At 37.4% G+C, this 26861-nt stretch overlaps 5 protein-coding genes across 6 annotated transcripts in view; 4 read left to right on the top strand and 1 right to left on the bottom strand.

Moving 5' to 3' along the window:
• The window catches only part of LOC107036119, a 3971-nt gene extending 2036 nt beyond the window's left edge, over positions 1-1935 (top strand). The window contains exons 2-3 of the mRNA XM_015253863.1: positions 719-1377; positions 1546-1935. Coding sequence (XP_015109349.1) covers positions 719-1377; positions 1546-1800 — 914 coding nt within the window. The 3' untranslated portion in view covers positions 1801-1935. The remainder of the gene's footprint in view (positions 1-718; positions 1378-1545) is intronic.
• A 62-nt stretch (positions 1936-1997) lies between these two features.
• Positions 1998-3673, top strand: LOC107036129. The gene is made up of 2 exons (XM_015253875.2): positions 1998-2091; positions 2590-3673. The coding sequence occupies exons 1-2, from the start codon at positions 2061-2063 to the stop codon at positions 3519-3521; spliced, it is 963 nt and encodes a 320-aa protein (XP_015109361.1). The 5' UTR covers positions 1998-2060; the 3' UTR covers positions 3522-3673.
• A 1241-nt stretch (positions 3674-4914) lies between these two features.
• On the top strand, positions 4915-9338 carry LOC107035813 (farnesol dehydrogenase). The gene is made up of 5 exons (XM_015253411.2): positions 4915-5256; positions 7212-7338; positions 7561-7693; positions 7783-7926; positions 8009-9338. Exons 1-5 carry the CDS (start codon positions 4956-4958, stop codon positions 8048-8050), a joined length of 747 nt encoding a protein of 248 aa, XP_015108897.1. The 5' UTR covers positions 4915-4955; the 3' UTR covers positions 8051-9338.
• Positions 9339-9502: 164 nt separating this feature from the next.
• On the top strand, positions 9503-11123 carry LOC107035803. Its single transcript, XM_015253402.2, has 2 exons — positions 9503-10060; positions 10127-11123. The coding sequence occupies exons 1-2, from the start codon at positions 10030-10032 to the stop codon at positions 11041-11043; spliced, it is 948 nt and encodes a 315-aa protein (XP_015108888.1). The 5' UTR covers positions 9503-10029; the 3' UTR covers positions 11044-11123.
• A 1816-nt stretch (positions 11124-12939) lies between these two features.
• On the bottom strand, positions 12940-24895 carry LOC107035789 (plastin-2). Of its 2 annotated transcripts, none has more exons than XM_015253391.2 (4): positions 24443-24895; positions 15682-16112; positions 14069-15287; positions 12940-13486 (listed from the first exon to the last, which is right to left on the bottom strand). In XM_015253391.2, the coding sequence occupies exons 1-4, from the start codon at positions 24491-24493 to the stop codon at positions 13268-13270; spliced, it is 1920 nt and encodes a 639-aa protein (XP_015108877.1). In that variant the 5' UTR covers positions 24494-24895; the 3' UTR covers positions 12940-13267. The 2 variants fall into 2 exon arrangements, with proteins under 2 accessions (XP_015108877.1, XP_015108869.1); XM_015253383.1 differs by lacking the exon at positions 24443-24895 and adding an exon at positions 16643-16798.
• Between the last annotated feature and the right edge of the window lie 1966 nt (positions 24896-26861).

Genomic DNA, 26861 nt, shown 5'->3' with positions numbered 1-26861 from the left:
CGCGCCTTCGGGGGTTTCATTGGCATCAGAATTGTTAGAAAATACAGAATCAACTTTCACTTGGCGAAAAAATTCAATTTTGGCGAAAATCGACTTTCACCCTTGACCCACGTGAAAATGAAAATTTTTTTTCCCCTTTTCTGTCACCCCCGAGGGTTTCATTGGCATCAGGGGTCATAAAATACAGAATCAACGTTCACTATTTTTTATTTAAACACCGCCTGCAAACGGGGAGATGAGGGTGGCTAAAATATATTCTGCAACCCTGTCTCCTCATTGGCTACAAATTTCAACCCTCCGCATACATGCCTTCCCCTTCACCCGCTCGGAAAATCACGCGTTCTCAGTAGCATCGAGGAGGATTTCTCAGGACCGAAAAGAACTGAGGATTCGAAAGGTCTCTGAAAAAGTACGCCGCAGAACTGATTAGGACTTACCAGGTCCATCCAGGTCTGGAGAGATCTTGAAAGACCTGTGTACGTCCAATCAGAACCAAATCCTCGACTCGGGGAATAGCAAAAATTTTGTCACATTTTTTGTAGCCGTCTATTCCCTCTACAAAAAAGGTCATTGCGAAAATTTCGTTATCTACAAAACTTCTGCATGATGCAGGACTCAATTGACAATTTTAGATGACGAAAGATGAAAAGAAACATCGAGATAACGTTCGAAAGATAGTACACCCTGGCCTTAAAGTGAAAATTATTCAATTTTACAGCTAATCACTTAAGTTTGAATAACGAAACTTGGCGATATGGACCAGAGATACGGTATAACGTGACGTACAATGCAACCACTAAACCGCAGCAGCAAGCAACGAATCAGACTGATCGGACAGCGATGTACAGTATTGAAGCTCAACTGAAATGTTGGCCCCGGCGATCGAAAATACTGAACTGTCGGCTGAGCGAACCGACCGCCCTCCTCAGTTTTTTCAACTCGTCAAGTGCAAAGCCGCTTGTGTCACCTTCCGACGATGGTGAAAAGCAACTGGCAAAGTTCAATTTCGAAATGAGATTCAATCGATTCGGGATAAAACAATTATTCGTCCCTTCAACGATCTCACCCCCGCTTTTGGACATGATCAGGTCCATTGTCAACCAGTTTCACACGGGAATAGACCTGACTGATAAAGCGGAGGGGACCTACAGGGCTTGGGAGAATTTCACCACAGGGGATTGTTTCACCTCTTACACGATAAAGCTGTCCGATCCAGCTGATAAATCGGGGGACGATGTTCCATCGAAGAAATGGCAATCTCGGATGACTACATCCATCAAGAAAACGCGGAATATAGAGAAGTGCCGGGTGATGGCACCTTATTTCTTCGGAAGTCGAGAGAACTGGCGAGATAATACGAGAGTTATCGTCAACCTGGTAAGTACAATCGAGAGTTTGCTGGAATTTTTTGTGCGCGTCGGGAAATAAGAATTCGTGGTTGTGGAATAAAGCCGTTTGTATTTAGATTTAAAGAGATGTGTTTACATCGTGTTTCGGTATCGGACTGAATACTCAGTTTAATTTATTGAAAAATACAATTTCCAGAAATCATCGGAGAGTTCAATAATTGCAAATGAAACCTACTTCAGTTCCACAACAGAAACCCATCTTGAACTGAACAATGCAAAATCCCGACCCCCGGAAACGATGAGGATGTACGAAAAAATGTCTGTAACATTCGATTCCTTAGTCCCGGCTGAGGGAGAGATCGAGAAAATTGTTGACCCAGCGTCGGCTGGAATAGTCACTGGAAAATGGCTCCACGATGACTTTTCCAAGGAGGACCTGAGCGAGGAATAATTCATCTGAAGTCGAATCTTCCAATAACGCATGTGACAATTACCATAAAAACAAATCTAAAACTAACACAAACAATAGCATGTAGCAGTATGTATCTCGAATAAAGTGACCGCGATGTGTGCGTCAGTTAAACCAGTTTTATTTGTACGAATAAATTGAATAATAATGCCCCCACTTGGATATGGCCAATTGCGCGATATACATAAAAGGGCTTTTCAGCTATTCACAGGCTCAGATGAGCTCTCACTAACCATTCCACTATGATTGAAACGCTGATACCATTTATTTTGGGTAAGTTTTTACCGATTGCTTGATATCATTCTACACAGAGAAACGAAAAATCATTTCGTTTCGATTTTTGTCGAGGAAAAATTATTCGGCAAATAATGAAATCTCATGTCCACGATGTTAATCATTATATTTTATATTTTCGCTTATTATTATATTTTAGTAATGAGCATACTATTGTGAATGATTGTTTGATTCACACGGAGAGAAATGTTCAGTAAAAATTACGGAACTCACAATTCGCTCACCGATTACGGAATTCACTCAGAAAATTTAAGTGACGGTATCGTAATTTTTCACAGGAGAATCAGATAAAAATGACGGAACGCTCCGGAAAAATTCCGTGACAGTTCCGTAAAATGTCCTACGACCACGTTTCGCTCAGGAATTACGGAAAAGATACGGAATTTTTATTGAATATTTCTCTCCATGCATTCAGTAATTTTTTCCCGACTTTCTCGCCCCGCATTCAACCATTCCATCATTATTCTTCCATTTCAGTTGCACATGTACCAATTGACACATACGATGTTTACTACGGATCACAATACACATTCAACTTGTCCAACACAATGGAATACAACTTTGGGAATGTCACCCAACATGTGAACGTGGTGGCGAAATTGAAGTGCGGAAATTCGGGAGCTTACAGTTTAGTTTGCAGCGTGACTGATGCGTCCAGGCAATGGTATCAGGAAACGGGAATGAATAGTGCATATTCTGAAAATCCTAGATACGTGAAATTTCCGATTTTCGATGTTGGCCCTTTCCAAATTCTGTTTAAAGATGGGAAAATTCACAGGGTTTTCGTGGATGCGACGCAAGCGAAGAACTCGCAGCGCATTGTAATCGCGGAAATCGCGGAGTTGTTGAACATTTGGTGGACGAATTTGGATGAATCACAGAAGGGATTGTTATCAGTGATTGATTACAAATTTCCGAGGAGTGCGCTTGCCGTTTGCCAATCGATGATTAAATTCACAAAACAGAAGAAAATTGACAAGCGAATGGTGAATTTCAAAATAAGCAGCGTAGGGAGAAGACTGAAGATCAATTCAGGTGTTACATATCATTTCAGAAAGAGCCAAGGTTCACACCTGCCGTGTTCCAAGGGCACCTACTTATTGTACGATCGCGATAATGTTCAGCCGATTGTAATGAACCGAACGCAAATCAAAGCCAAGTCGTCGTTCAGCCGCATTATCATGTCTGAAGACGAATTTGTCTCTTTCACTGAGAACGTAGCCAATTACTGTCCGGATGAGGTCGCTCATAATCAAGGAAAGTGTCATTACAATATTCACCAGAGGATTAGCTTAACTTTGGACTCGATTACTAAAGCTACCACCGATCTACCTACGATAACTGCTCCTACTGATGTATTCATGAGTCTCGAGTCGACTTTAGTTTCTTTTCTAATCATAACTCGATGATTTGAGCGAATGTTGTGCATTGAATTGTAAATTTATTTTCAAAGCGCAAGTCGCGGATCAATTTCACAAATGTGAAGAGCACACGGAGAGAAATATTCAATAAAATCTACGCTTTAATCTTTTCCGTAATTGCGGAGCGAAATGTGGCTGTAGGAAATTTTACGGAACTGTCACGGAATTTTTCCAGAGCGTTTCGTAATTTTTATCTGAATCTCCTGTGAAAAATTACGATACCGTCACTTGAATTTTTTGAGTCGCTTCCGTAATCGGTAAGTGAATTGTGAGTTCCGTAATTTTTACTGAACATTTTTCTCCGTGCATTGAAAAATCGAGTGACAAATTCCAAAGTAATTAACATAGGTAGACCATTGAATACCAGTTCAGAAGTTACGTATCATTTCGATTGTTGTGCATTCGATTATAAATGAATTCAAAATGTAATGAAAAGACATAACAGTGTTTTTATGACTCATTCCCCTCGCCTGCAATCTACATGTGAGCTTTGATCGACTATCGCCGTCTCCTTCTCGCTCCTTGAAATTGAAGCGGCAATGCATGCATCTGTGAAAATGCTGCGAAGTGAATTCGCAGTAAACAGTGATGACTCTGCATTCTCCAAAACGCAAGTAGCGATCAGGAAAAAAAGAAAAGTGCAAGCATCAATTTTTTTTCATTTCTACTTTCACATATTTGTTTGTTTCCCCCATCTAAGAAAAATTCACTCCCAAAAAAAAAAATTTATGCAATTTATGAAATTACATATGAAATTACATATGAAATTCCGCAAAGAGCATTCCTTACGACTCATCCCACCTTCTAGGGACATTTATGAAAATAAACCAACAATTCAGTAGCGAAGTGGTAAATCGGTATAAGTCAATTTTGACTATTGACCAGTTTTTAATAAAAATCTCGGAATCTAAGGGAGATAGCAAAATTTTTGCTACGACCTTTTTTGTAGAGCCGATTGAGAGCTACAATAAATGTGATTACGAAAATTTCGCTATCTTCGTTAGATTCGGAAACATTCTTCAAAAACTCAATTGGGTCAATTAAGTCGACTTAAACCGGTTTACCACTTCGCTACTGAATTATACAATAATACATTGCGAATTATTATTGTTTATGTTTTGTTTTGTTTTCAAAATTGACAACAAAACGAAACAACCCTGCCCATAGCCAGGCACGCATGACGCAAAAAAATCGCGGGCCGCGTTTAAAAAAGAAAAATTTTCATAAAGGAGAACTCTTCTCTATTTATCGGAAAACTGCCACTTACGAGGCACTTCGCAACCGTTAATGTGGACTCAGTTGATATTATCAGTGTGTGAGTACACTCGATATACCACTGTTGGGTAAACCGATATGAAAATGAGGAGAGGGCAACAGCGCAACTAGGCGATAGTGCCAGTCTGCAGTAGTAGCATTGCAACTATGGAACGGTGGATCGGAAAAATCGCTCTTGTCACTGGCGCGAGCTCGGGCATTGGCGAAGCCATCGCCAAAGGCTTCGTGGGAGCCGGGATTAACGTTGTGGGTGTCGCACGCCGGGAGGAGCGGCTACAAGGGCTGTCGAAATCTCTCGAAGGGTCCAAAGGTTCGCTCCATCCGGTTCAGGCCGATGTCCGGAATGAAGCCGATATCTTGAAGGCGTTCAAATACGCGGAAGATAAATTGGGCGGTGTTGACATTCTTGTGAATAATGCGGGCATCTGTCATCACGAATCAATCACGGGTAATGATAATCATTATTTGATTATTATTGTTCTCTTTTTGAGAACGCTCAAGAGTCTTTAATTCAGTAGTGAAGTGGTAAACGGAGATGAGTCGACTTATCTCCCAGTTTTTGAGGAATATTTCCAAATCTAAGGGAGATAGTGAAATTTTCGTAATTACATTTGTTGTAGCACTCAATCGGCTCCACAAAAAAGGTTATAACAAACATTTTGCTATCTCCCTTAGATTCCGAGATAATGATTGAAAACTGGTTAATAGTCGAAATTGATTTATCTCCTTTTACCACTTCGCTACTGAATTTTTTTTTCATCGTCAAACTTATCAATTAGGGCCCGCGTAGATTACGACGGTATCGTAATTTTTCACAGGAGATTCAGATAAAAATTACGGAACGCTCCGGAAAAATTCCGTGACAGTTCCGTAAAATTTTCTACAACCACATTTCGCTCCGGAATTACGGAAAAGATACGTAATTTTTATGAATATTTCTCTCCGTGAAGGTTTTCTCTTTACAATTTGAAATACATATTTCGGAATTGTCATTTGATTTTACGTGGCTCAGAAATTCTTAATTATGATTGTACGGTCAATGAAGGCAACAAGAAAATGAACATTTTCAAAGGGGGTTTTAGCACTCTATTGGTCGTGCTATCAGCGCCGCGCCGGACTTTTTCCGATTTTTTAAATTACACTGCAGTCGAGCCTCACAAGAATTTGAAAAAATTTGGCATCTCATTTAGAAGTCTACAAGCCCTATCGATGAAAATATTCGCACAAAAATATCATCAGTAGTTAGATTTTCAAATTTTTATTCCGAAATTCCGGGCGGTGTACAGTGTATCAGGCGAATTTTCAGAAAAACATGGCAACTTTGAGCTTAAATATGTAATTAAAGGTAACACTGAACATAAAGAATCTCACGGGAGTTCTTCAAGCATACGATCTCAATTGCTCTTGATTTTTTTCAGATTTTTCCTAGATCTTTCAAATTTATCATTATATCGATTGATGCTGGTGCGGCGCGGCGCTTACGGCGCGATGAACGGTGTTCGTAACTTTTGCGCGACCAACGGAGTGTTGATAAAGATTATCTAATGAGTTTAATAGGGAGGAAATTGCAAATTGATGATTTATCATGGCAACTGAAGATTTGACAGCCATTGGACTCGGTAAATTGTCAATTTGCGATTTCTTCCCCATCAATAGATTTTGGGAAATCCTTTTTAAAAATGTTCAGCGTTTTTCTACTTTTTTAATATTGAACAAACACAATTTTTGAAGACTCCAGCGCTATGTGAAACTGAATGGCAATTGTAAAATATTTCAGCTTATCAAAATAAAGAAAAAAATTAAAAGAAAAAAAATTGATTCGTAGAAAAGTTGAATTTTAAATTTCGTATTAAGGCCCGGATGGATTATCTTCCACACGCTGTCTCGATTGTTCTTCCATCTTTACAATCTGGGATCTTTCTCAATTTCCATTCGATGTTACATTACGCAGGATTTCTTGAAAATTACAATTATTGGACCAATGAAAAGTAGAAAAAACCGACAATTTCCAAAGAAGATTTTAGATAAAGATTAACAAATAAGTTCAATCGGACGGAAATTGCAAATGGATAATTTATCACGGCAACTTACGATCTGCAGCCACGAATATAGTGAATTATTCATTTGCAATTTCCTCCCATTGGATTTATTTCCCAATTTCACAAACGCTTTTTTCACGTCCAGCTTTTTCCATCTTTTCTGTTACACAATCACAATTTTTGAAGACTCCAGCGCTCCGTAAAACTCAATGACATCTGTAAAATATTCCAGACTATCAAAATGAAAAAAAAAAACGCCCGAGCCTTAATTGTCGAAATTCTCCGCATTAATTTCGACAAAAAATACAATATTAAATTACCAATTAAACTGTTATATTGAATGAAATATTTTGGATTTTTATAGAGGGATCAACCGAACATTTCCGAGCTATTCTAGAAGTTAATGTTCTCGCCCCAGCTGTGTGCGCAAGAGAAGCTGTGAAATCTATACGTCAGCGTGGCGTGGAGGGTCATATTTTCAATATCAATAGGTAACTAACGATCGAGTGGGATGGCACTCGGTTGAGAACTCGTAGGGAATAGGATACGATGCACGAAGCGACCGATAAACCACAATATTATTGAATTTCAAGCATGAGATTGAGGTCGGAGACAGCCTTGACAGCCAGCGTCGTGTCACAGGCTATCATTTACAGTTAGAGATCTTTCCGTAGTTGTAGTGTTCGAATAAACAGTGTTTTATTCTTCTCCAGCATCTTGGGGCTGAATGCAACGCTTTCTCCCGTCCCAATCAGCCTCTATCCAGCGAGTAAGTTCGCCCTGCATGCGTTAACTGAAAATTTGAGACAGGAAACTCGTAGGAACAAAGATAATATCAGGGTAACTGTGAGTGTTCGCCTATTTTCGATTTCTCTCTGATGAATTTCTCGATGGAACTCTTGCTGACTTTGGGCTGTCGATTCATATCCTAACAGGGAATATACCCAGGAATGGTGAAAACCGAACTCCTGGAAATGTCGGGTGGAGATCCTAGAGCATTTGATAAACTACCGTACGTTCAGCAAGAAGACATCCCTGACGCACTCATTTACGCTCTCTCAGCTCCGCGCAATGTGCAAGTGAGTCATCTCATTCAGCCATTCTTCTTTGATTTATGCGTGCAAACGCAGATAATGAATGCAATATTGTTTGCTGTTTCAGGTGGAGGAAATCAAAATTAATCCACTGAACATGAGGCTCTAACGAAACCCCGTAATCTGTTGATTTATGGTGAATTCTCCTCACACACACACGTGAAAAAACTCGATGAAATGCTCGCTGGAAAATTCAGTTGGGTTTCTGTTGGAATTCTGTTGTATCTTCATTCAAATTAGGTTCTATCAACCATTATTAACGTATTTGCAATCTTAGAAATGCACTTTCCGCTGCACTTTTTCCGATTTTTTAAATTGCTCTGCAGTAAAGCCTCAGAAAAAAAAAAAAAATTGACATCGCATTTTGAAGTGTCTAGAAGACCTGTCAGGGAAAATAGCCACCAAAAATATAATTAGTAGATTTAGTTAGACATTAGTAGATTTAGTTAGATTTCCTCATTTTTATTCCGAAACTCCGGGCCGTGTACCGTGTATGCCCACGGGATTTCTTGAAGTATACGATCTAGATCACTCTTGATTTTGTAATTATTCTCGTCTCCGAGATGTTCATTAATAGTAAGAGGTCACGGGATATTGGAGAAATAATTACGACGTTGATTAAATTGTCATAGTGCGACGTTTCGGTAAATTATCGCACCTACAATTATTACTATTAATTATTATTATCGTACTATGACAATTTAATCAACTTCGTAATTATTTCTCGAATATCCCTTGACCCTCTCGTTACTCTTCATTTTTTTCAGATTTTTTCTAGATCTTTCAAATTTATCATTATGTCGATTTATGTTGGTGCGGCGCAGCGCTTCCGACGCAATCAACGGCCGTCGTAACTTTTGTGCGACTGACGGAATTGAAAAGAATTGGCTCTCTATGAAAACTCTACAGAAGGATTGTCCTTTTCCAATTTCAATCGAAAATTATGAAATCCTACTGTATTATCTTCTCATAACAGAAAAATGTCGATTTTTCTATATAACTCAATTGCGATTTTTCCTATGAAAAGATAATTAAATTAAGAATTTTAATAAAATTTGTAAGTTTCAGCCTTAGATTTCGAAATGAGAGACAAAAAAACTATGAAATAGAAAATGAAACAGAATTGTTAGCGAATTGTCCTATTCGACGGATAAGAGAGAAAAAAATACTAACCAGTTGATATGTACTTATAATCATTTTGATTAATCTAGAATACGCCTTCGAAATGAAAATTTGTATAATTTTGCGACGCATCCTTCACACCTGCTAACGGTACTAGTTCTTGCAATTGTTAGATTTGAAATATCAGGTTTAATCCGCTACCATTAAAAGCAAAATTGGAGAGGAAAACATCTGCCTTTAATTTCAGGTCTTCAAAATATACTTTTCTAATCTTATGTTCAAAATCAGGCATTAGTGATTCACCCACATTTCGATAGTCGCACTACTGATACCCAATCGCTCCCCAGTAGCGACCTATACTAATGTTCCATACATTCAGAGGGTTTACATGGGGCTCAACATTATGATTAACGAAGGGTTCAAAGAATCCACTTCATAATACCTACAATTTCCTCTCCGGCATAAAAAATACGGTGGAGAGTGAAGACCTACGCGCGGATGTCTATTTCTCCTGCAATTAAGGGGTAACAGAAGGCTACCGTTTCCCCGAAATTTTCAAACAAATTTCCTGCTCAAAGTTATCAATATTTTTTTAACCCAAAGCACATTGATCTCCATTATCGCTTCCTGGAGATTAATGTGCTTGGATTTATAAAAGTACCGTTAACTTTCAGCCGGAAATTTGTTCCAAAAATTGGAAAACTAGCGGCATTCTGTTACCCTTCAAGGGAGCACCGATGAAGTTTCATCGACCAAATACGCGAAATAAATACGACGGCTACTTATAATATGTCTGAAGGTTATTTTAAAAACACGATTATTCAATTGCAGAATCATCGCGTCAATGCGGCAAATTTCACGAGTGCAATTGAGTAATTTATAACGCACGCCCACCGTTTCGTCCGGTATATAAAAGCTTTCGCCCGGATGTGAACCAGTTATTGTCACTGTGAGCTCCGTAGCAACATGAAGAGTTTAAGTGTGATACCGTTTATTAGTAAGTAAAACTTTTTCTTATCAGATTATCAGTAATAGCTGATGATTGAATCCCTTGAAATTGCAGTTGGCTTGATAGGGTACGAGAAATGCGTGGAGGATTCGCCCGAATTGTGGAAATATGGTCCTGAATACACGTATCGTCTCAAAGTCAATAGTTCATTGACCTACGCACCTACAATGAAGGAATCTGGCACAAACAATACAATTATCGTAAAGTGCAGGCCATTTTCGACATCCTCTGAGGACCAGGCTGACGCTCTACAATGTCGCATACTGAATGCAGAGAGTCATAAATACAACGTTGAGAATTCGTTACAGCCACCGAAATGGGAGTCCGATGGAGTACTCTTCAACCTGAAGATAAAAGGCAAAATGTTCGAGATGCTTTACGATAAACATGGCATTCACAAATTGCGAATACATTCCTCAACTAGTGGGGCCGAAGGTACCATTTTTCGAACGTTCGCCCATCACCTCAACTTGGATGCCAGTGATTTCGATCAAACCGAGGACAGCTTCACCATTTACAAAGAAGAACACACGATGATTGGTCAGTGCAAGAGTCAGATAGACGTGTCGACGAAAATCAAGTTCAAAAGTGAACAATGGAGCAGCAAGTGCGGTGATAAAATTCATCTGGAAACATTTACTTATGGAGACAAGCACCCCCTCGTTGTTATCAACAAAACCAGAGATACAACACAGTGTGCTGATGCTATACCCCATCTCCTCCGTTCGAACGAGCCAAATTCCAGTTATAACGTATCGAAATTGTCGTCTTTCACCGAATTCGTTGTGGCCCCTCACAGTTTCGGGAGTCTCACTGTCAGCGAAGGCTATGTAACAGTTCCTCACTTACCGGAGAAAATATCTACCAAAGAGTTCGTAGAGCTACGTTTAATGAGCATCGAACCTGCTAATGAACCGCTCAAATGCATCACAGAGTCTAACAACAGCACCACTAAAATCATCAGACTGTAATCCTCATCGAAAATTAATAATAAAATATGTAATTCAAATGGCTGAATAAAAACGGTTACATTCCGGTTTTTTTATTTTAATCTATTGTTGCGTATCCCCTTCGAATCCCTAAATTGTAAATCATTTGGAGGATGTCTGTGAAGCCTGTTGAGTTGCGACTGTCGTCTGGATCTATCGTCATTCTTTACTCTGAAATGATCCTGAAGAGATCATCGACTGCACTCGGCGGAATAGTATAACAATCAACGATAAAATGTTCGAAATGCGTTAGAATAAAAGCAGTATTCACGATTTGGCACCGAAGTCCTCATTTTTCGAATGCTGGCTCGTCACCTCAACTTGAATGCTAGTGATTTCACTTTTAATACTCTATTTATTCCGAGATAACGACCCAAATGCCCGTTATAACATATAGAAACTGTCGTCTTTCACTGAATTCGTTGCATCAGGTCCTCACTTACCAGAGAAAATATCTACCAGAGTTCATAGACCCACGTTTAATGCACAATAGTAACACTAAAATCGTCAGACTGTAATCTCCATGTAAAATTAATAATAAAATATGTAATTCAAGTGGTTGAATAAAAACGGTTTCATTCCGCTTTTTTTTATTTAAATATATCGGCAACAAAATCATAACTTCGCTTACATATATCATTCGTATGTTGATAGTTCCATAAAATATTTGATAACTTGAAAAATAAAAAATAGTTGAATGACTTGCATGCGTACGCACGTCCATGCGTACTGATTAATTTCCTTTTCCATTCTCATCCTTAAATAAATTCATTGCAAGTGCCCCTTCAATTATGCACTAATTACTGTTTTTCTATTCTGCTCAAACATACGTATCAAAAGATTGGTATAAATTCACATATAAATTGTACAAATTTGATGGACGTCAATAGACGAAATGTGTATTATGTTGTAAAATTACATCATATATGCTCTTACGCTGTGTTAGTTCACCAAGATTGCTTTTTTTTTCATTTTAGAGGCAGTCTCTTGTTCTTCACTCATTTATTTCTACGTGTACGCACTAATACCCTATTTTCTCTTGTCCATTACCACCCAAGGATGATTGAAGATTAGTGTAACATAATTCTCCATGCGAATGGAGAACTCCTAGTTCATCTGATCATCGTTATCAATTCGACGATATAATTAGTAAGTACAGAAAATTTATTATCGCACGTTGTGAAAAGAAAAACAATTCACAATCCCTCAATTTTGAAATTTCAATTGTTGAAAAGTTCATTTATTCTCGATGGCACTTGACATGATTAGTGTGCGTCTTGACTAAATTCTATCCATATACGTATATATTGCAATTTCGATGGTGAAAGAAAAATACATTATTCATTTCGTTATGCGGCAAATGACCCGAAACGTCAACGTATTCTTTCCTTCGATTAGGCTCATTTGTGTAGTCTTATTCAAAGAAAATCCTAGGCTTTGATTTCCGATTTTTCATATCGCAGCAGATACAATAATATAAGTTGATTGCAATATATTACTTAAAATAGAAAAAAATATATATACTTTTGATACACATAGGTACGGTTAATTGGAAGCGAGCGTTTACGTACGAAAACATTTCATAGAAAAATGTAACGAATTTGTTGGAAAATTCCATTGAATTTCCATTTGTTTTCGGCCGATTCCATTGCAATGGAAAATATTCTATAGAAGAAATCAATAGAATTGGATTTTTGATAGCACAAAAATATTCTATTGAGATATTTTCTATAAAAATTTTTTGGTTTAATTTATTAATTTATTGTACTCGATTTTTCCAATTGTTAAAAAAAAACGGGGTGAAAAAAAATGAGAAGATTCGCGTTGAGGAATTCCTATAGAAAATGTCTCAATATAAAAAGTTGTATTGAAAGATGAAATTCTACAGATTTTTACATAAAATACTTTCGATTGGACATTTTCTATTAAAAAAACGCGCAGCAGAGCTACAAAATTCTTCTTAAATAGAAATTCAATAGTATTTCCTATCGAAGTCACCAAGTTTTTCCATGTTTTTTTCGTTCGTGTTTATAAATGATAAATTTGCATGTATTTGTGGACTTCTAAGAGAGGGAAGAAAGTTGACTATTGAATAGCCCTTCCCTTTGACTCATTATGCCGGTCTTTCCAACTTGATTCGTGTATTTACATTGTCCCAGTGTCATTGGAAAGAGGAAGCATAGGTACGTCAATGATAGCGAATATTTTAATATTGCCCATTTGAGTTGTTACTTTCGTTATTGAGACTATTAATGCTGTTTTGTTTGGAATCCATGTTGGGAACGTAATCCATCGCCATTAGGCAGGCAAATACTGTCATTACCATCTTGGGCTTCACCTCAGTGATGTCTTCTGGCAGTGCGTACACACGTGCACCACACTTTCTCGCCAGTGATATAGCGTATTTAGCGTTATCTAGGTTGTCCTGCAATTTAGATTAGATAAGAATTAAAATGTTGTGAAATTAAGAATTTTTTGTGGGGGATGGTACACGTGTGAAAAAAATTCAATGGAAAACTATTCAAAACGATTACTTGGGAAACAATATTTGAAGACTACTATCTGTTCTTTGTCTTCAGGGATTCGCTGTTGTGATTTTTATGATAAGAAATTCTAGGCCTCAGTTTTCCCAAGTTTTTTCTGAGAATGCAAAAATTGAATAGAATTTCCTATTCTGTCTTATAACTTGGCAAATAATCCTTAAAACATCTTATCCCAGTCTCCTTTACTTTTGTAAACAGGTTCTCACTTTAGTAAAAAATTGATATTTACAAATAAATATCTCATTTAACACTATTTACTAATAAGAACAGTAGGGCCCAGCTTGTTCGAAGTTCCATCGATTATTTTACCAGGGAGAATATCTAAAAATCCTCCCAGGATACAAAAAATTAATTAATCCTAGATTTGTATTAATAATAACCCAAATGAGGCTCCAGGATAAATAAAACCTCTACGATATAATTCCACTGAATACTTTCACAGATCTAAAAACAGAATAAATTACCTCCTCAGTGCCACTAGATTTCACGAGATCATAATTAACACTCCCAGGTTTGATGGCGTCAATAAGATCGATAAGAGGTCTGCCATCAGCAATGGCATAATCCTGGAACCCCTTAATGCTGCTGGGCTTGCCAGCCCCTTGCAGCTTGGAATTGACCCACTGAACGATTTCCTTCTCAACGATGGTGCTTCCAGGAGTTCCAGCGAGGCTAGAGAGCAACGACAAAGTGTACGACCTCATCAATTGCCAGATGAGAGCAAGAGTGAGGGTTGCATTTCCATCATTGATATCCTGGCCTGCAATGCCGACAAGTGAAAAGTTCATTTGCTTCCCCAACTCCACAGCATAATTGCAGTTTTCCAATTTCTCCATGAATTTCCGAAGTTTGGTGAACTTTTTGTGCACCTTGGGCCACTTGACTGTTCCAGGCTTGATGATGTCGTAGAGTTGGAATATCACCAGACCATCAGCGAGATCTGAGTAAAGCCAGTTGACGTGGGGTGACACTCCCATGGAGTTCATCCAATTTCTGTACGTTTTCTCCTCTCGTGTCTCCTCCAGAGCGTCCAGCCCCTCAATATTCGTCTCTGGTTTGTCCAATCCTGGGTAATTGTTGAACATATTGGCAACGAAGGCAAGATTGAGCTTGTAAATTCCGTTGACAACGTCACTGGCTGTCACAAAACTCCTGCAGCCGAGTTTGCCAGCCTGCTGAAGCATTATCTCAGCCCTTGTCATGTGATTGGGCTCCATGAGAGCCTCCAGTGTGACGTCAGAGGTATTCGGGGCTATTTGTTTGATTAAGTGGGAATAAATCTCCGAGTCTGTAATGTCGGACTGGAAGTTGTTGCATCTTCGGGCGATTCCAGCATTCTCCAAGTGATGATTCACCCAACGAAGGAGGATTGCCTCGGGGGAGAGCTTGAGGAGGTCCTCGATTCTTTCGCCCTGTTGGAGGAGGGTCGCCAGGCCTGGACAGTTTTCTAGGGTAATTTGATTGAAGAGACCGATTCGGATTATTTGCCAGAGAAGACCGAGAACCAAGTGGGGGGAGCCTTTTGTCAAATCGTGGGCATCGATGTTCACTATGTTGCAGCCTATTGCTTGGGCTGACGACAGGGCCAGGGTCAAGTTTTCGTGCTTCTTGTAGAGGGTGAGACTTTTCTTGTTTATGGTACGCTCGTCGATCGTGTCTGGGCAGGAGTGATTGATGATTTTGCTGGAATGATCGTTAAATATTAAAGATCGTTAATTATCAATCACGTGAGAATAATAAAAAGACAAGGAATAACAAAATTCAAGAGCTTTTTGTACGAAATTGAATGAGAGAACAATTTCTATTCACTTTTTCAATAAGTTTTTATACAAAAAACACAATAGACTTTAATTTTTCTCTGTGAGTTATCTTCTTGAAATTTCTCCTATTAACATTCTTTGGGTATTAATTTCCCAATTTTTCCATCTGCTTTCTTTCGCATTAGAAATATAAACAGAATAAATGTTAGAAAACGTGAGGCAAAATTACGTTCTCGTCAAGAGAAATTAGCACAAAAGAATGAAATAGAGTTCTTATAATCAATTTTGTTTTTTTTTAATTGGGCTAGACCTCTTACCACAACAGAATACCATCCTTGACTTTATCATACAGCAGTCTCCCTTCCGAATCAATGGGTAACAAATGTTTGAGATCCGGATCATGTCCAAGATTTGTATTGATCCAGTCACTGAAAGCCAACTGTTCTTCTAATCTGACCGAGTGAGTTGTGCCTTCGCTGGACGCTTCGGATATCCCTCCGAGAGTCTCTAAGTTTTCTTTCTTTGATACAACAGCTTTGAAAGTCGAGCCCAGCTCGTTGGCTTTCAACTCTTTGCAGAGCTTTTCGAATTCCTCGAAGGAGAGGCGACCCTTGTGCTGGAGATGCTGTTTGTCGTCGTATTCCTCGATCATTTGGCGGACTTTATAGCCTGGCATTTTGAAGCCACACACGTCTAACGCGTTACGCAGCTCCGCCAGGTCAATGAAACCATCCCCATTCTCATCAATCTGAAAACCAATCATTATTTTAGTTAGTGATGAGCAACTGGGGTTTTTATGAGGTATGTCTGCAATATTCTTGAAGCAATTAGTGGATAAAACCTGGGAAAAAAACTTAGGGCGAGGATGACGTATTATTTTATTAAATCTAAACAACTTCATGCAGAAAATCTTGTTGAATTTTCAGTGGAAAATAGAAATTTTCAAATGGAAAAATCATTAATTTTTTTTTATTCTGGTGAAATTGTCGTTCGTACAGGAATTCTGCGAATTAGATTTTCTACGTTTTTATGAGAAAAAAATAGTGACTGAAAATTTGCCTTGAAGGATGTGATGACATATGTCTCAATAGAATAAATTGCATGGAAAAATGAAAATCCATTCATTTTCCTCCATTAAATATTTCTATTTGAGAGGATTTTTCCAGCAAATACGCTTGATTGTTCGACAAAAATTGTCTCACAACTAGTGGAAAATATCAGTTGAGGGCGTCGGCTAGTATCTGACGAGATTGATATCACGAAAAAGCGATTACTCACTAAGTGGAAAAGGTAGTCGAAATCCTTCAAATATTCCTCGATAACGTCCCACTTTTGCATGCCAAGAATCTCCATTTTTTATTCTTTCCCGTGGATTAAGTCCCAGAACGTCAAATATACATCTAATATGTTCAAACTTTGGGCCCAAAGGCTTTATCAACGAATACCATCTGAATGGGACGTCAGACAAACTGAGACATATTATGATATCGAGTAACTTATCATTCTTATCGAATCATCGATCAGATAAAAAAATCAACATATATCATCCGAGCCATCGACAGATAGCTTAATTCAATTTATAATTTTATTATTGGATACTTGATTTGTTCTTTCAGCTAGAATTCGGAGGGAGAAGACGGAAATGAGGAAATGAATTGCTTTGAATCTTTCATTCCAGATACGCTCTCCTCGAGGGCTCCCGTGGAATGCATCGTTCCCAGTTTTACGCCCACATATTTTCCAGATCAGTTACTATTCCCAAGGCGCAAAACTGTACTTACAGCTATCGAAATATTTCTTAGTTGAGGAATAAATTGTGATGAACAACGCCTCAACTCAAGTCTCAATCATAGATTTTGCATTTCTATTTGGAGTTTTGCATGAATTATCTTCATTGCTAGATAGATCATTGGATGAAACATTCAACAAATATTTGTTATCTACATAAATAATAAGAAATTAATAAGTGATTCGAGAAAAATTAAGAACTTGTACGTGATATTGTCCATTTAATTTCGTATTTCATGCAAAAACTCACATTCATTTTCGAAAAAATTTCGTAGAAAAACGAATTCACTAGAAAATTCTATTGGATTTTTATTGAACTTTATATTAGGTTACCTGCGCGTTTTTTTCAGTAGAAATGATTAATAGAAAATATTCTATAGAAAAATTCAATAGAACTGGATTTTTATTCAACTTATTCCATTGCAATTCATCTCAAATTTTCTGAAATTTTTTGTTTGATTACCGAAAAGAGTAGAAAAAACAGAAAATTCATGTCCAGAAATTCCTATAGAAAATGTCTCAATAGGAGAAGTTGTATAGAAAGATGAAATTTTACTGATTTTTTCTGCAGAAGTTTCTATCGGACATTTTCTAAAAAAACGCGCAGTAAACCTCTGGAATTGTTCAACAGAATCGACCAAAAACTAATAGAATTTCCAACAGAAGTTCAATAGAAATCCAACAGAATTTTCTATCAACTTCGTTAAGTTTTCCAATGAGATATTTTCATGCGAGTCAATATGGAAAATTCATTATCACAAAGCCGCAGACGCATCAGAAGAATGACATTAGCCTGATATTAATAAAATAAGGCTCATGGTCGTGCATCCGATAATCTGCATTCGGCATAAAGAAAACTGCCAAGGCTTTCCATGCATCGAGTAATGCGTAGGAGGAATGAGTAGAAGAAGATAGAAGGACTGTCTTGGGGCCGAGGTCGCGGGATGACAATCGTCAACCTTGAATTCGAATGCAAATATGTACAACGAGCTTCAGATGCAGTTTTTTGTTTTCAAGTTACATGTCGAAGTCGACAATAGGACGATTCCCTACAAATCCAGAAAAATCTATTGAAATTGATGAGCAATTCTTCACCGAATCATTCGTGACAGCAGTTCAACTTGCAATTCAGTAGCAAAGTGGTCAAACGGTTTAAGTCAAGTTAGTCTTTAGTTGAGTTTTCCAGAAATATTTCAGAATTTAAGGGAGATGGCGAAATTTTCATAATGACCTTTTCTGAAGGGCGAATTGAATGCTACTAAAAAGGTCATAAGAAAAATTTTGCTATCTCCCTCAGATTTCGGGATATTCGTTGAAAAGTGGCCAATAGCCAAAATCGACTTAAACCGTCTGACCACTTCGCTACTGAATTCGACACAGTGTGGTCAATAATTATTACTTTGCGGTCTCGAGTTGATTTTTATGATGTATGTGCTACCCCAAACTGCTTCATAAATTCGTTGATGCACTCAAACTCAGAGAAATGAATGATATTCCGAAATTCGCTGAATGAGAAAGACTGTTGCTGGAATTGACGAGTTTTATGCATTCACTCGTCCGTTTTTTCTTCAATTTTACGCATAAGTAATGCAATATACTAATAAACTGCATATTGCAGCCGAGTTGAAGACAATTCCCTATAAATTCAAACGAATGTATTGAAATTGCTGAATAGTTCTTCATCGAATCGTTCGTGACCGCAGTTCAACTTGCAATTCGACACCGTGTGTGGTCAATAGCTCTCAAATTACGCTCTCGATTCAATATTTATGATGCATATAGTAGATCAAACGACTCCATAAATTCATTAATGCAATCAACCCCATTCAATAAGTAATATCCCTGACTTTGCAGAATGAGAAAGGCTCTCATTGCAACTGATGATTTTTCAACGTTTATTCGTGCGTTTTATCTTTATTTTTCTGCTTTTCAGTTATATCTTGATAAAAAAAAAACAGAAAAGCTTTGAGGTGAAGGAAAGTATCAACGTGTTTGTAAGATGATCCAGGGAAAATTGAAAAAACTTTATGAAAGATTGTACCGAGAAGAGTTGATTGAAATTGTTGAATATTTCTTTGTCGAATCATTCGTGACCGCAGTTCAACTTGCAATTCGACACCGTGTGTGGTCAATTGCTCTCAAATTACGCACTTGATCTAATGGTTATGACGTATACAACAGATCAAACTGCTCCATAAATTCATTAATGCAATCAACCCCATTCCCTCATTAATATCCCTGTTTGCAGAATGAGAAAGACTCTTATTGGAATTGATGATTTTTCAACATTTACTCGTGCGTATTATTTTTGTTTTTCTGCTTTTACACGGAGAGAAATATTCAATAAAAATTACGTATCTTTTCCGTAATTCCAGAGCGAAATGTGGTTGTAGGAAATTTTACGGAACCGTCGCGTAATTTTCACCTAAAATCACGGAATTTTTCCAGAGCGTTCCGTAATTTTTACCTGAATCTCCTGTGAAAAATTACGATACCGTCACTTAAATTTTCTGAGTCGATTCCGTAATCGGTGAGGGAACTGTGAGTTCCGTAATTTTTGTTGAACATTTCTCTCCGTGTAAGTTATATCTTGTTTCAAAAAAATACAGAAAAGCTTTGAAGTGAAGGAAAGTATCAATATGTTTGTAAGATGATCCAGGGAAAATTGAAAAAACTTTATGAAAGATTGTACCCAGAAAAATTGATTAAAATTGCTGAATATATAATTGAAAAAATAATATCCCTGATTCTACACAATGAAAACGACTATTATTGGAGTTGATTTTTCTACATTCACCGCAACCATGGACATCGCTACACATGAGTCACCAATGAATACACTGTACATACACGAGTGTCATCAATCGCAAAAACTCTATACTACATATTCTACATTGTAGTGCTTCTCATTGCACATTGAAATCGTTTTCCCGTCTTTTAAATAACCGGGATTGGCAAAAAACGATGAGTAATACTTAGATATGCTTCGTAAAGAATTATTTCGGTATGTCAGCTATCGGAGAGGAACCGCTACGTCACACTGATAAACAGTTATCCATTTTATTGTTTTCCATAGAAGCACTCATGCTTCACATATTCTTCACTGTTGAAGACTTCGTTGAGTGATACTAGTAATTTTGCAATGGGGAAAAAAGCCCTCATCATTGCACAAGTGGAGAAAATGGAAAGTTATACGACGAAAATTATTAACAATGAAAGTACCATAAAAAATTTATCTGCTGAGATGGTGTTTTCTTGTCTTCGATACTTGAAATTTTTTTCTGCAATTTTATTATGATTTTTATTCTCCTCTGGAGTTTAAGTTTTTTCCCCGAAGCCGAGGAGCACCTTCTCAACTTTAATTTCTCTGCAATTGTCTAGTCGAAAAAAAGATCTAAATCGAACAAGAATGAATCTGAACGAAAAAAATTACATCGTGAGTTTTTCAGATACTAACTTTAGGAAAAATTGTTGAAACGAAATTGTAAACGACAAAATTCTTGAGAAAAGGGAAAGTTTTTACATTGAAAATGATAAAGAAGGGAAATACCCCAAAAAAATTTTTTGTATCTACAGAATTTTTATGGCTTTCAATTCCCATTGGTCCTAAAGATTGGCTCGAAGCCAAGAAGTTCCTTTTCAATGTTAATTTCTGTACAAAAAGAATGATTGAGAGTAGCGCGGAAAAATTTATACATCTGGATAAGCTCGACTGCTCATAAGTCCCAGACGACAAATAAATTTGTTACGGTTCTTCAATTTCCATAGCAAGAAATCATGAGCTCAGAAGGATGAATCGTAGAAGAAGACCAATTATTAAAGTGCCAGAGGGTAATGCAAAGTTCAGCGTGGGACTCTGGAGGAACAGAAACGTACGAACGTGAGAATGAACTTCCATATAGGAGCATTGTTACAATGCTGCTATCAGGTCCCTTCATGGACCTGAGAATGAGTTTCGACATTCCTTTTTCTATGATTACCCGTTTTCTTCTGTTACACTTCTACATTTGAAAGCCAAATTCATACAAGAATGGTCCATAATTAACGTGGACAGGTTTAACTTCCGGAGGATTGAGTCAACCGATGATTCATGATTACATGCCTCGAGGAAAATGACAAATCCCATATGTTTGTTTCTATTTGTAGTGTTACAAATCCGAAATTCCAATGTTAACTATCATTACAGTCATTCATTGCACGTCGAAACAATTTTAATTTATAATTTTATAATTTGAAAATATATTCTTGAAAATAGATTTTTCTTGAAAAAATTATGGCTGACAGTCGAAATAATTGTTTGTTCACCGTTTTTTCGATGGTTCAACAAGAATTTTCAAAAAATTTTCAGGTTTCTAATATTACGAGAAATATTATGTGAAATATTATGTGGAGAATTGAACACTGCATTAATTATTATTGTTTCATGCCATCGGATTTCATATTATTCCAATATTTCTATGAAATTTCAATTAATATATTCATATTATATTTCAATATATATTTGCGTATCAATGTTTTGTATTCATGTGTCGATGAATGAGAATTATCATTTACTTTTTAATCATTTAATGTATTTTATAGTGTATTATTTAGAGGCAAAATTTCTTTTCCTCCGCCATTACAATACATTATTCCGCCGTCTCCATTACAAATGGCACAGCTCTACTTAAACTTTCAAGTTCCAAGTCATTGATAAGGCTTCGAATGAGGAATGAATAAAGCTGACAGCTCGGCGATAGGTCCCACCTACTATCCACTTTAAATTTCAGGGTTTCACATTTCTAATGCTAATGATACCGTCACGTGAATCCAAGAATGACACGTCGTATTTGAACACTTCCCGGGGAGATTTTTTTACGTGAGAGTCAACGGATAAACTATAAATGGACGTTACAAGACCCATGGACAAAGTGGTATGCACGTTGCCCTGGGTTACGAGCCCAACGTCCCGGGATGCGTTGTCCCCCACTGACAGTACCTACGGGAGCGTCATACTATATTTATTCGTCGACGGGAGGTGGGCCTCTTACGTCGATTCACAATAACTTAGAGCTCTCATCCCCTTGGTCTGGGGCACATGCATGCAGAAAAAAATAACTCGAAAAAGCGAATAGTTCACGTGAAACGGCGCAGGTTAAATTACCGAGTGCTGTCAACGCTGAGAAAAAAAATTATTTTTGCCAAATATCCACTTACTTGAGAGAAGTATTTATTTTTTCAATACCGTATTTCTCCATTCGCGTCATTCTCAGGCAATCCTCATTAGGTTTCAATCATGTCAATTATATTGCTCTAGAATATGCTCATGTTAGTTATGAGTGAACTTGAGTGAACTTCTTCAATAATTATCAACATTAAAAAATTGATCGAAATTTTGCCCTGTAGAAAATGAAAAATTTTGGAAATATGAATAATTATTAGAAGAGTCCATCCAAGGTCATGTGCAACATAGTCATCCTCTAGAGCAACATGACTGTTGTAATTGAAACTTAGTCAGGCTCGCCTGGGAATGACTCGATTGGAGACATACGATTTGGAAAAAATAAATACTTCTCTCAAGTAAATGAATATTTGGCAAAAATAATTGTTTTTCTCAGTGAAGGAAAAAATAAACTTTCATGCACGTAAATTATCGGAGAAGCAACGGTTGAAATTAAGAATATTTATCCCCAACTGCGCGTTCAAAAAATGTGGATTTCTTTCAACTGACAGATAGTTCTTCCACAAATTAATTAAGATGAACCCACAACGTTAGTTGAAGCCCCTAATCCAAGTTTGTTATTCAGAAATAAAATGGGTAATACGCCCCGAATGCATTTAAATATCCTTATTATTTACACGAGTGCCCCATATTTTTATTGCAAGTAGGGGAGGGTGCGGCAAAATTAACACTTGACATTTCTCTCGATGTTCGCAACTCGGAGCGGAATTTATTAATTTATTAATTCTGCGAACAAAAATTATGATTTCATCAACAGCTTTCACAGGGGTGATTATAGCAAAATGGACACTTTTGATTTGTTTTCAATGCTAACAACTTGATGAATTGTTAATCAACTGCGACTACTAAATAACAATGACTATCCTATGAAACAAATGCTTTTTTTAAATAAATAAAAAACATTTCTCCTTCTTTGAGATGAGTTTAGAGTGAGCGCAATTGGTAAATTTGTTCCTGATTTGCAAAAATTGATAAAAAAGTCAATTTTTCATTTTACTAAAAAAATAAGTTAAAATTGTTGAATTTTTCCCGAACGTGACAGAATCTAATTAATTGAAAATGAATGAATTCCGTGTCTCTATGAGTTTTTAGAATTGCGTTTTCTACTGCAATTATTATTTTTCATTTATGAAACTACTTCGGTGACTCAACAATGCAATGATCGCCCCGATAAACCAGTGTCGTAGATATAAAGTGACAACTGCAGGAGAAAACAATTAAAAAAATTCATATAGACGCAGGGGTTCCGTTTCCCCTTAACGGATTTTCAGCCGTGTTATGCACCAAAGCCATCCCAATATTTCCAAGAGCATTAAGACCTACATTGTCAGGCCAGATTAAACTCAATTGAATTTGCAGGAAGCCAGAAAAGACGTTTCCAGGAGCCACCGAGGGTGGGAAAAGTAAAAGGAAATGGAGAAAGTAATCCTTCGAATTCAATCGCTCCCTCGATAACTCCCTTTCCCGGAAGACCAGTCACGATTTTTTAATCAACTGTGGTGCAAGATAAGAAACGGAAATCAAGAGAATCAACAGAATACGTTTTGCCATTTCATAAACAAAGGGAAATAGCGCATTTCAAGCGAACTCCCAGTGTTTACGCGTGCGCATTCGATCCGACAATGCTGCAGCGGCCTTTTCCCCCAAGACATTTCCCCACCCGCATTAGCTGGCTCGCGAATATGCCTGAGTCCTCATTTCCCCACATCCACCGACTCAATAAACCCCAATTATCGCGGATAAACATGGCCTATTGACAGATCGTAATCGTCGATAACTCCAATTAATGACCGGGGCCGATTGATTTGAATAAACTCAATTCTAACGATCGATGAATTAGCAAATTAGAAAGACAGTGAAAAATTTGGCATTCATTGAATAACAGCCGGCAATAACATGCACAATACAACGATAAAATAAACTCGCTATTGCAACAGGGCATGTGATAACAGTTCGATCGATACAGAGAGTAGTCCGCCGTTGCGCGTTAATCGCACGCCTGCATTGCAACCGCTCGTCAACCCCAATGAGGAAATAATCACAACAATGTAATGTAAAATGATATTAACCGTTTGGAACTGCTCCAAAAGCTCCTGCCGATCGTCGATGGTGGTGGCCATGTTGTCCAAATCCTTTTACACACCTCTATCTCACTCCCACAATTCGTCTGTCCCTGTTGTGTCAGGCGCGCCGCACACAACCCGCCTTGAACCACTCTAATCAATCACACAATTTGAAACACGTCGAACAACACTCGACACACCTTGCTCACAGCGAAGCTGGTGTGGGACTTCAGATCGGGTTGACAATGTTTATTGTACACAATGTACGCAATTTGGGACGATGAAGGCAAGTTGCTTTCATTGGCCAGACGCTGGGAGCTCACTGGGACCGCCAGAGTCGACGCGTTCTACGGAAGCCTGGAAGCCTGAACCGTGAAGAGCCAACTCCGAAGCTCGATGTGATGTGGGGAGAGCATGTGACCCCACCACCCAACATCGGCGACAATCGCTGTGATCGGGGAGCCTCGGATTTCCAGTATACGTGCATATCTGAAATGTTGTCCGCACCTGGTACACTGTGCGTTCAAAAAGTGGGGTTTTTTAATGCACAGTTTTCTTGCAAATTGAGTGAAGTGAAGACGCAAAATTAAATGAAGCCTCAAATGCAAGCCCGGAACTTGGAGAATTGTTTGTTTGAGAGGAATAAACGTTATTTTTTTTGATCGAATGAATGCGCGTATGAAAAGATGAAAATTCAATTGGATTTCTGGTGAATTTTGTAAAAGTTTTGGGCTGATTCGGTTGAAAAGTCACGAAACTTTTTTTATTTTTATTTAGGTATTTCCTTTATTTATTATTCATTCACTTATTTATTTATTTATTTAGGGGAGGGTGGGGTAAAATGGACACGAGAATTTTTTTTAATTGGTCATAACTCAGAAACAAAATGATCAATTGAGCTCAGTTTAGGCTCATCACAAAGGGAAAGAATTGTTCTTTGTATTGAAAAAAAATCTATTAAATTTTATCAACATTTCAACCCCTCATTAATATTTAAATAAAGTCAAAAGTGTCCGTTTTACCCCAACCTCCCCTATTTTCTTTTAGTTAGGCACAATGTTTATTGGCGCTTTTTTTTGTTTCCGAATGAAGCATTGCTTCTAATTTTATTTTTAATAAAAGTCTTCAATGGAAAGTATTCTACAGAAAAAATCAATAGAATTCGATTTTTCTATAGAACTTAGTCCATTAAGACATCACTATTGTCAATAGAAATCCTCGCCTTAAATTTTCCAAGTTATTTGTTCAATTTTTGTAGTTGAAAGAGGAGAAAAATTGATTGAAAATATTGAAAAATTCATGCCGAAGAATTTTCGTAGAAAATGTCTCAATAGAAAAAGTTGTATAGAAGGGCGAAAATCTGATTTTTCCAGTGAAAGTTTTCCATTCGACATTTCCTAGAAAAAACGCGTGGTAACGCTGCGGAATTCCTCAATGCAATTGATCAAAAACTAATAGAATCTTCAATGGAAGTTCAATAGAATTTTTTTTATCGAATTCGCTGGGTTTTGCCGCGGATCTCGCGCATTCACTGGAAATCTCATTAATTTTTTCTGTGAACTGCGTTGTTTTCAATATTTCTATTGAAAGAAAAGCGCGGAAATCCGCACGAAGTTCAGAAGAGTTCCAATAGAACTTCCTAACGTATGCGCTAGGTTTTTCTCGCATTTTTGTCGCACATGAGAGACTCTCAATAAAGCTTTTATTCAAACTTTTATTGAACTTGATTATCACTTGCATTTCTATTGAGATCACATAAATCGTATTTCCAATATGACCAAATGTTTCTCCGATCAAAACAGCCTTTATTAGGCACAAATGAAATTGTCATTTAAGCGGCGCAAGTAACGAGTTTATTAATATCTAATAATTCTTTAGTCGGATTAAATTAAGTTCCAATTTATTCAAATGCGTAAATTCTGTGGGTGTGTCATCCGCATATCAACGTTCAATCATCGTTCCAATTTGAAATAATTGATTTTACATATGATTAAAGCAATGAGTATTCTGATAGCTTTGATTGTTTTTTGTTTATCGGATTCGTCATCCTCTGGAGAATCCGAGTGATTCACTGCATTAATTAAAAACTCACTTATCACTAAGAATTGTCAAATAATTTGAAACTTTGATTGGATGGAATGATGAGATATTGGAAGAGATAATGTTAATTGTTTGTCAAATTGTGAAGAACACTCAGAAAATATCTATAGAAACATCAAATATTAAATTTTAGTGCGATACAATTCTTTGGCACTCACGTTATTCTGTTATTAAGGATGTTTTACGCTGTATTTCCACCAAAATTCACGGTTTTTAACATTTTTCTGGCAAATTGTTGAGCGGATTGACGTGAAATAAAAACGTTTTTGCGTTTCATCATTACTTAATGACTCCCGAAATTTCATGATCGTGCAATCATTTTCCT

The sequence above is a fragment of the Diachasma alloeum genome, unplaced genomic scaffold (assembly GCF_001412515.2).
Source record: "Diachasma alloeum isolate Michigan unplaced genomic scaffold, Dall2.0 Dall_scaffold_00176, whole genome shotgun sequence".
Taxonomy (NCBI): Eukaryota; Metazoa; Arthropoda; class Insecta; order Hymenoptera; family Braconidae; genus Diachasma; species Diachasma alloeum.
The sequence above is the reverse complement of the archived record's forward strand: the minus strand, read 5'-3'. Positions and strand labels throughout refer to the sequence as shown.

Excerpts from the sequence above, each read along its gene's own strand:
- LOC107036129 (XM_015253875.2), top strand. The coding sequence starts at position 2,061 with ATGATTGAAACGCTGATACCATTTATTTTGG. Across the intron at positions 2,092-2,589 it reads GCTGATACCATTTATTTTGG|TTGCACATGTACCAATTGAC; the intron begins GTAAGTTTTTAC and ends CTTCCATTTCAG.
- LOC107035813 (XM_015253411.2), top strand. The coding sequence starts at position 4,956 with ATGGAACGGTGGATCGGAAAAATCGCTCTTGTCACTGGCGCGAGCTCG. Across the intron at positions 7,339-7,560 it reads CATATTTTCAATATCAATAG|CATCTTGGGGCTGAATGCAA; the intron begins GTAACTAACGAT and ends ATTCTTCTCCAG. Across the intron at positions 7,694-7,782 it reads AAGATAATATCAGGGTAACT|GGAATATACCCAGGAATGGT; the intron begins GTGAGTGTTCGC and ends ATATCCTAACAG.
- LOC107035803 (XM_015253402.2), top strand. The coding sequence starts at position 10,030 with ATGAAGAGTTTAAGTGTGATACCGTTTATTA. Across the intron at positions 10,061-10,126 it reads AAGTGTGATACCGTTTATTA|TTGGCTTGATAGGGTACGAG; the intron begins GTAAGTAAAACT and ends TTGAAATTGCAG.
- LOC107035789 (XM_015253383.1), bottom strand. The coding sequence starts at position 16,717 with ATGGAGATTCTTGGCATGCAAAAGTGGGACGTTATCGAGGAATATTTG. Across the intron at positions 15,288-15,681 it reads AAGGATGGTATTCTGTTGTG|CAAAATCATCAATCACTCCT; the intron begins GTAAGAGGTCTA and ends CGATCATTCCAG. Across the intron at positions 13,487-14,068 it reads AATCTAGTGGCACTGAGGAG|GACAACCTAGATAACGCTAA; the intron begins GTAATTTATTCT and ends TCTAAATTGCAG.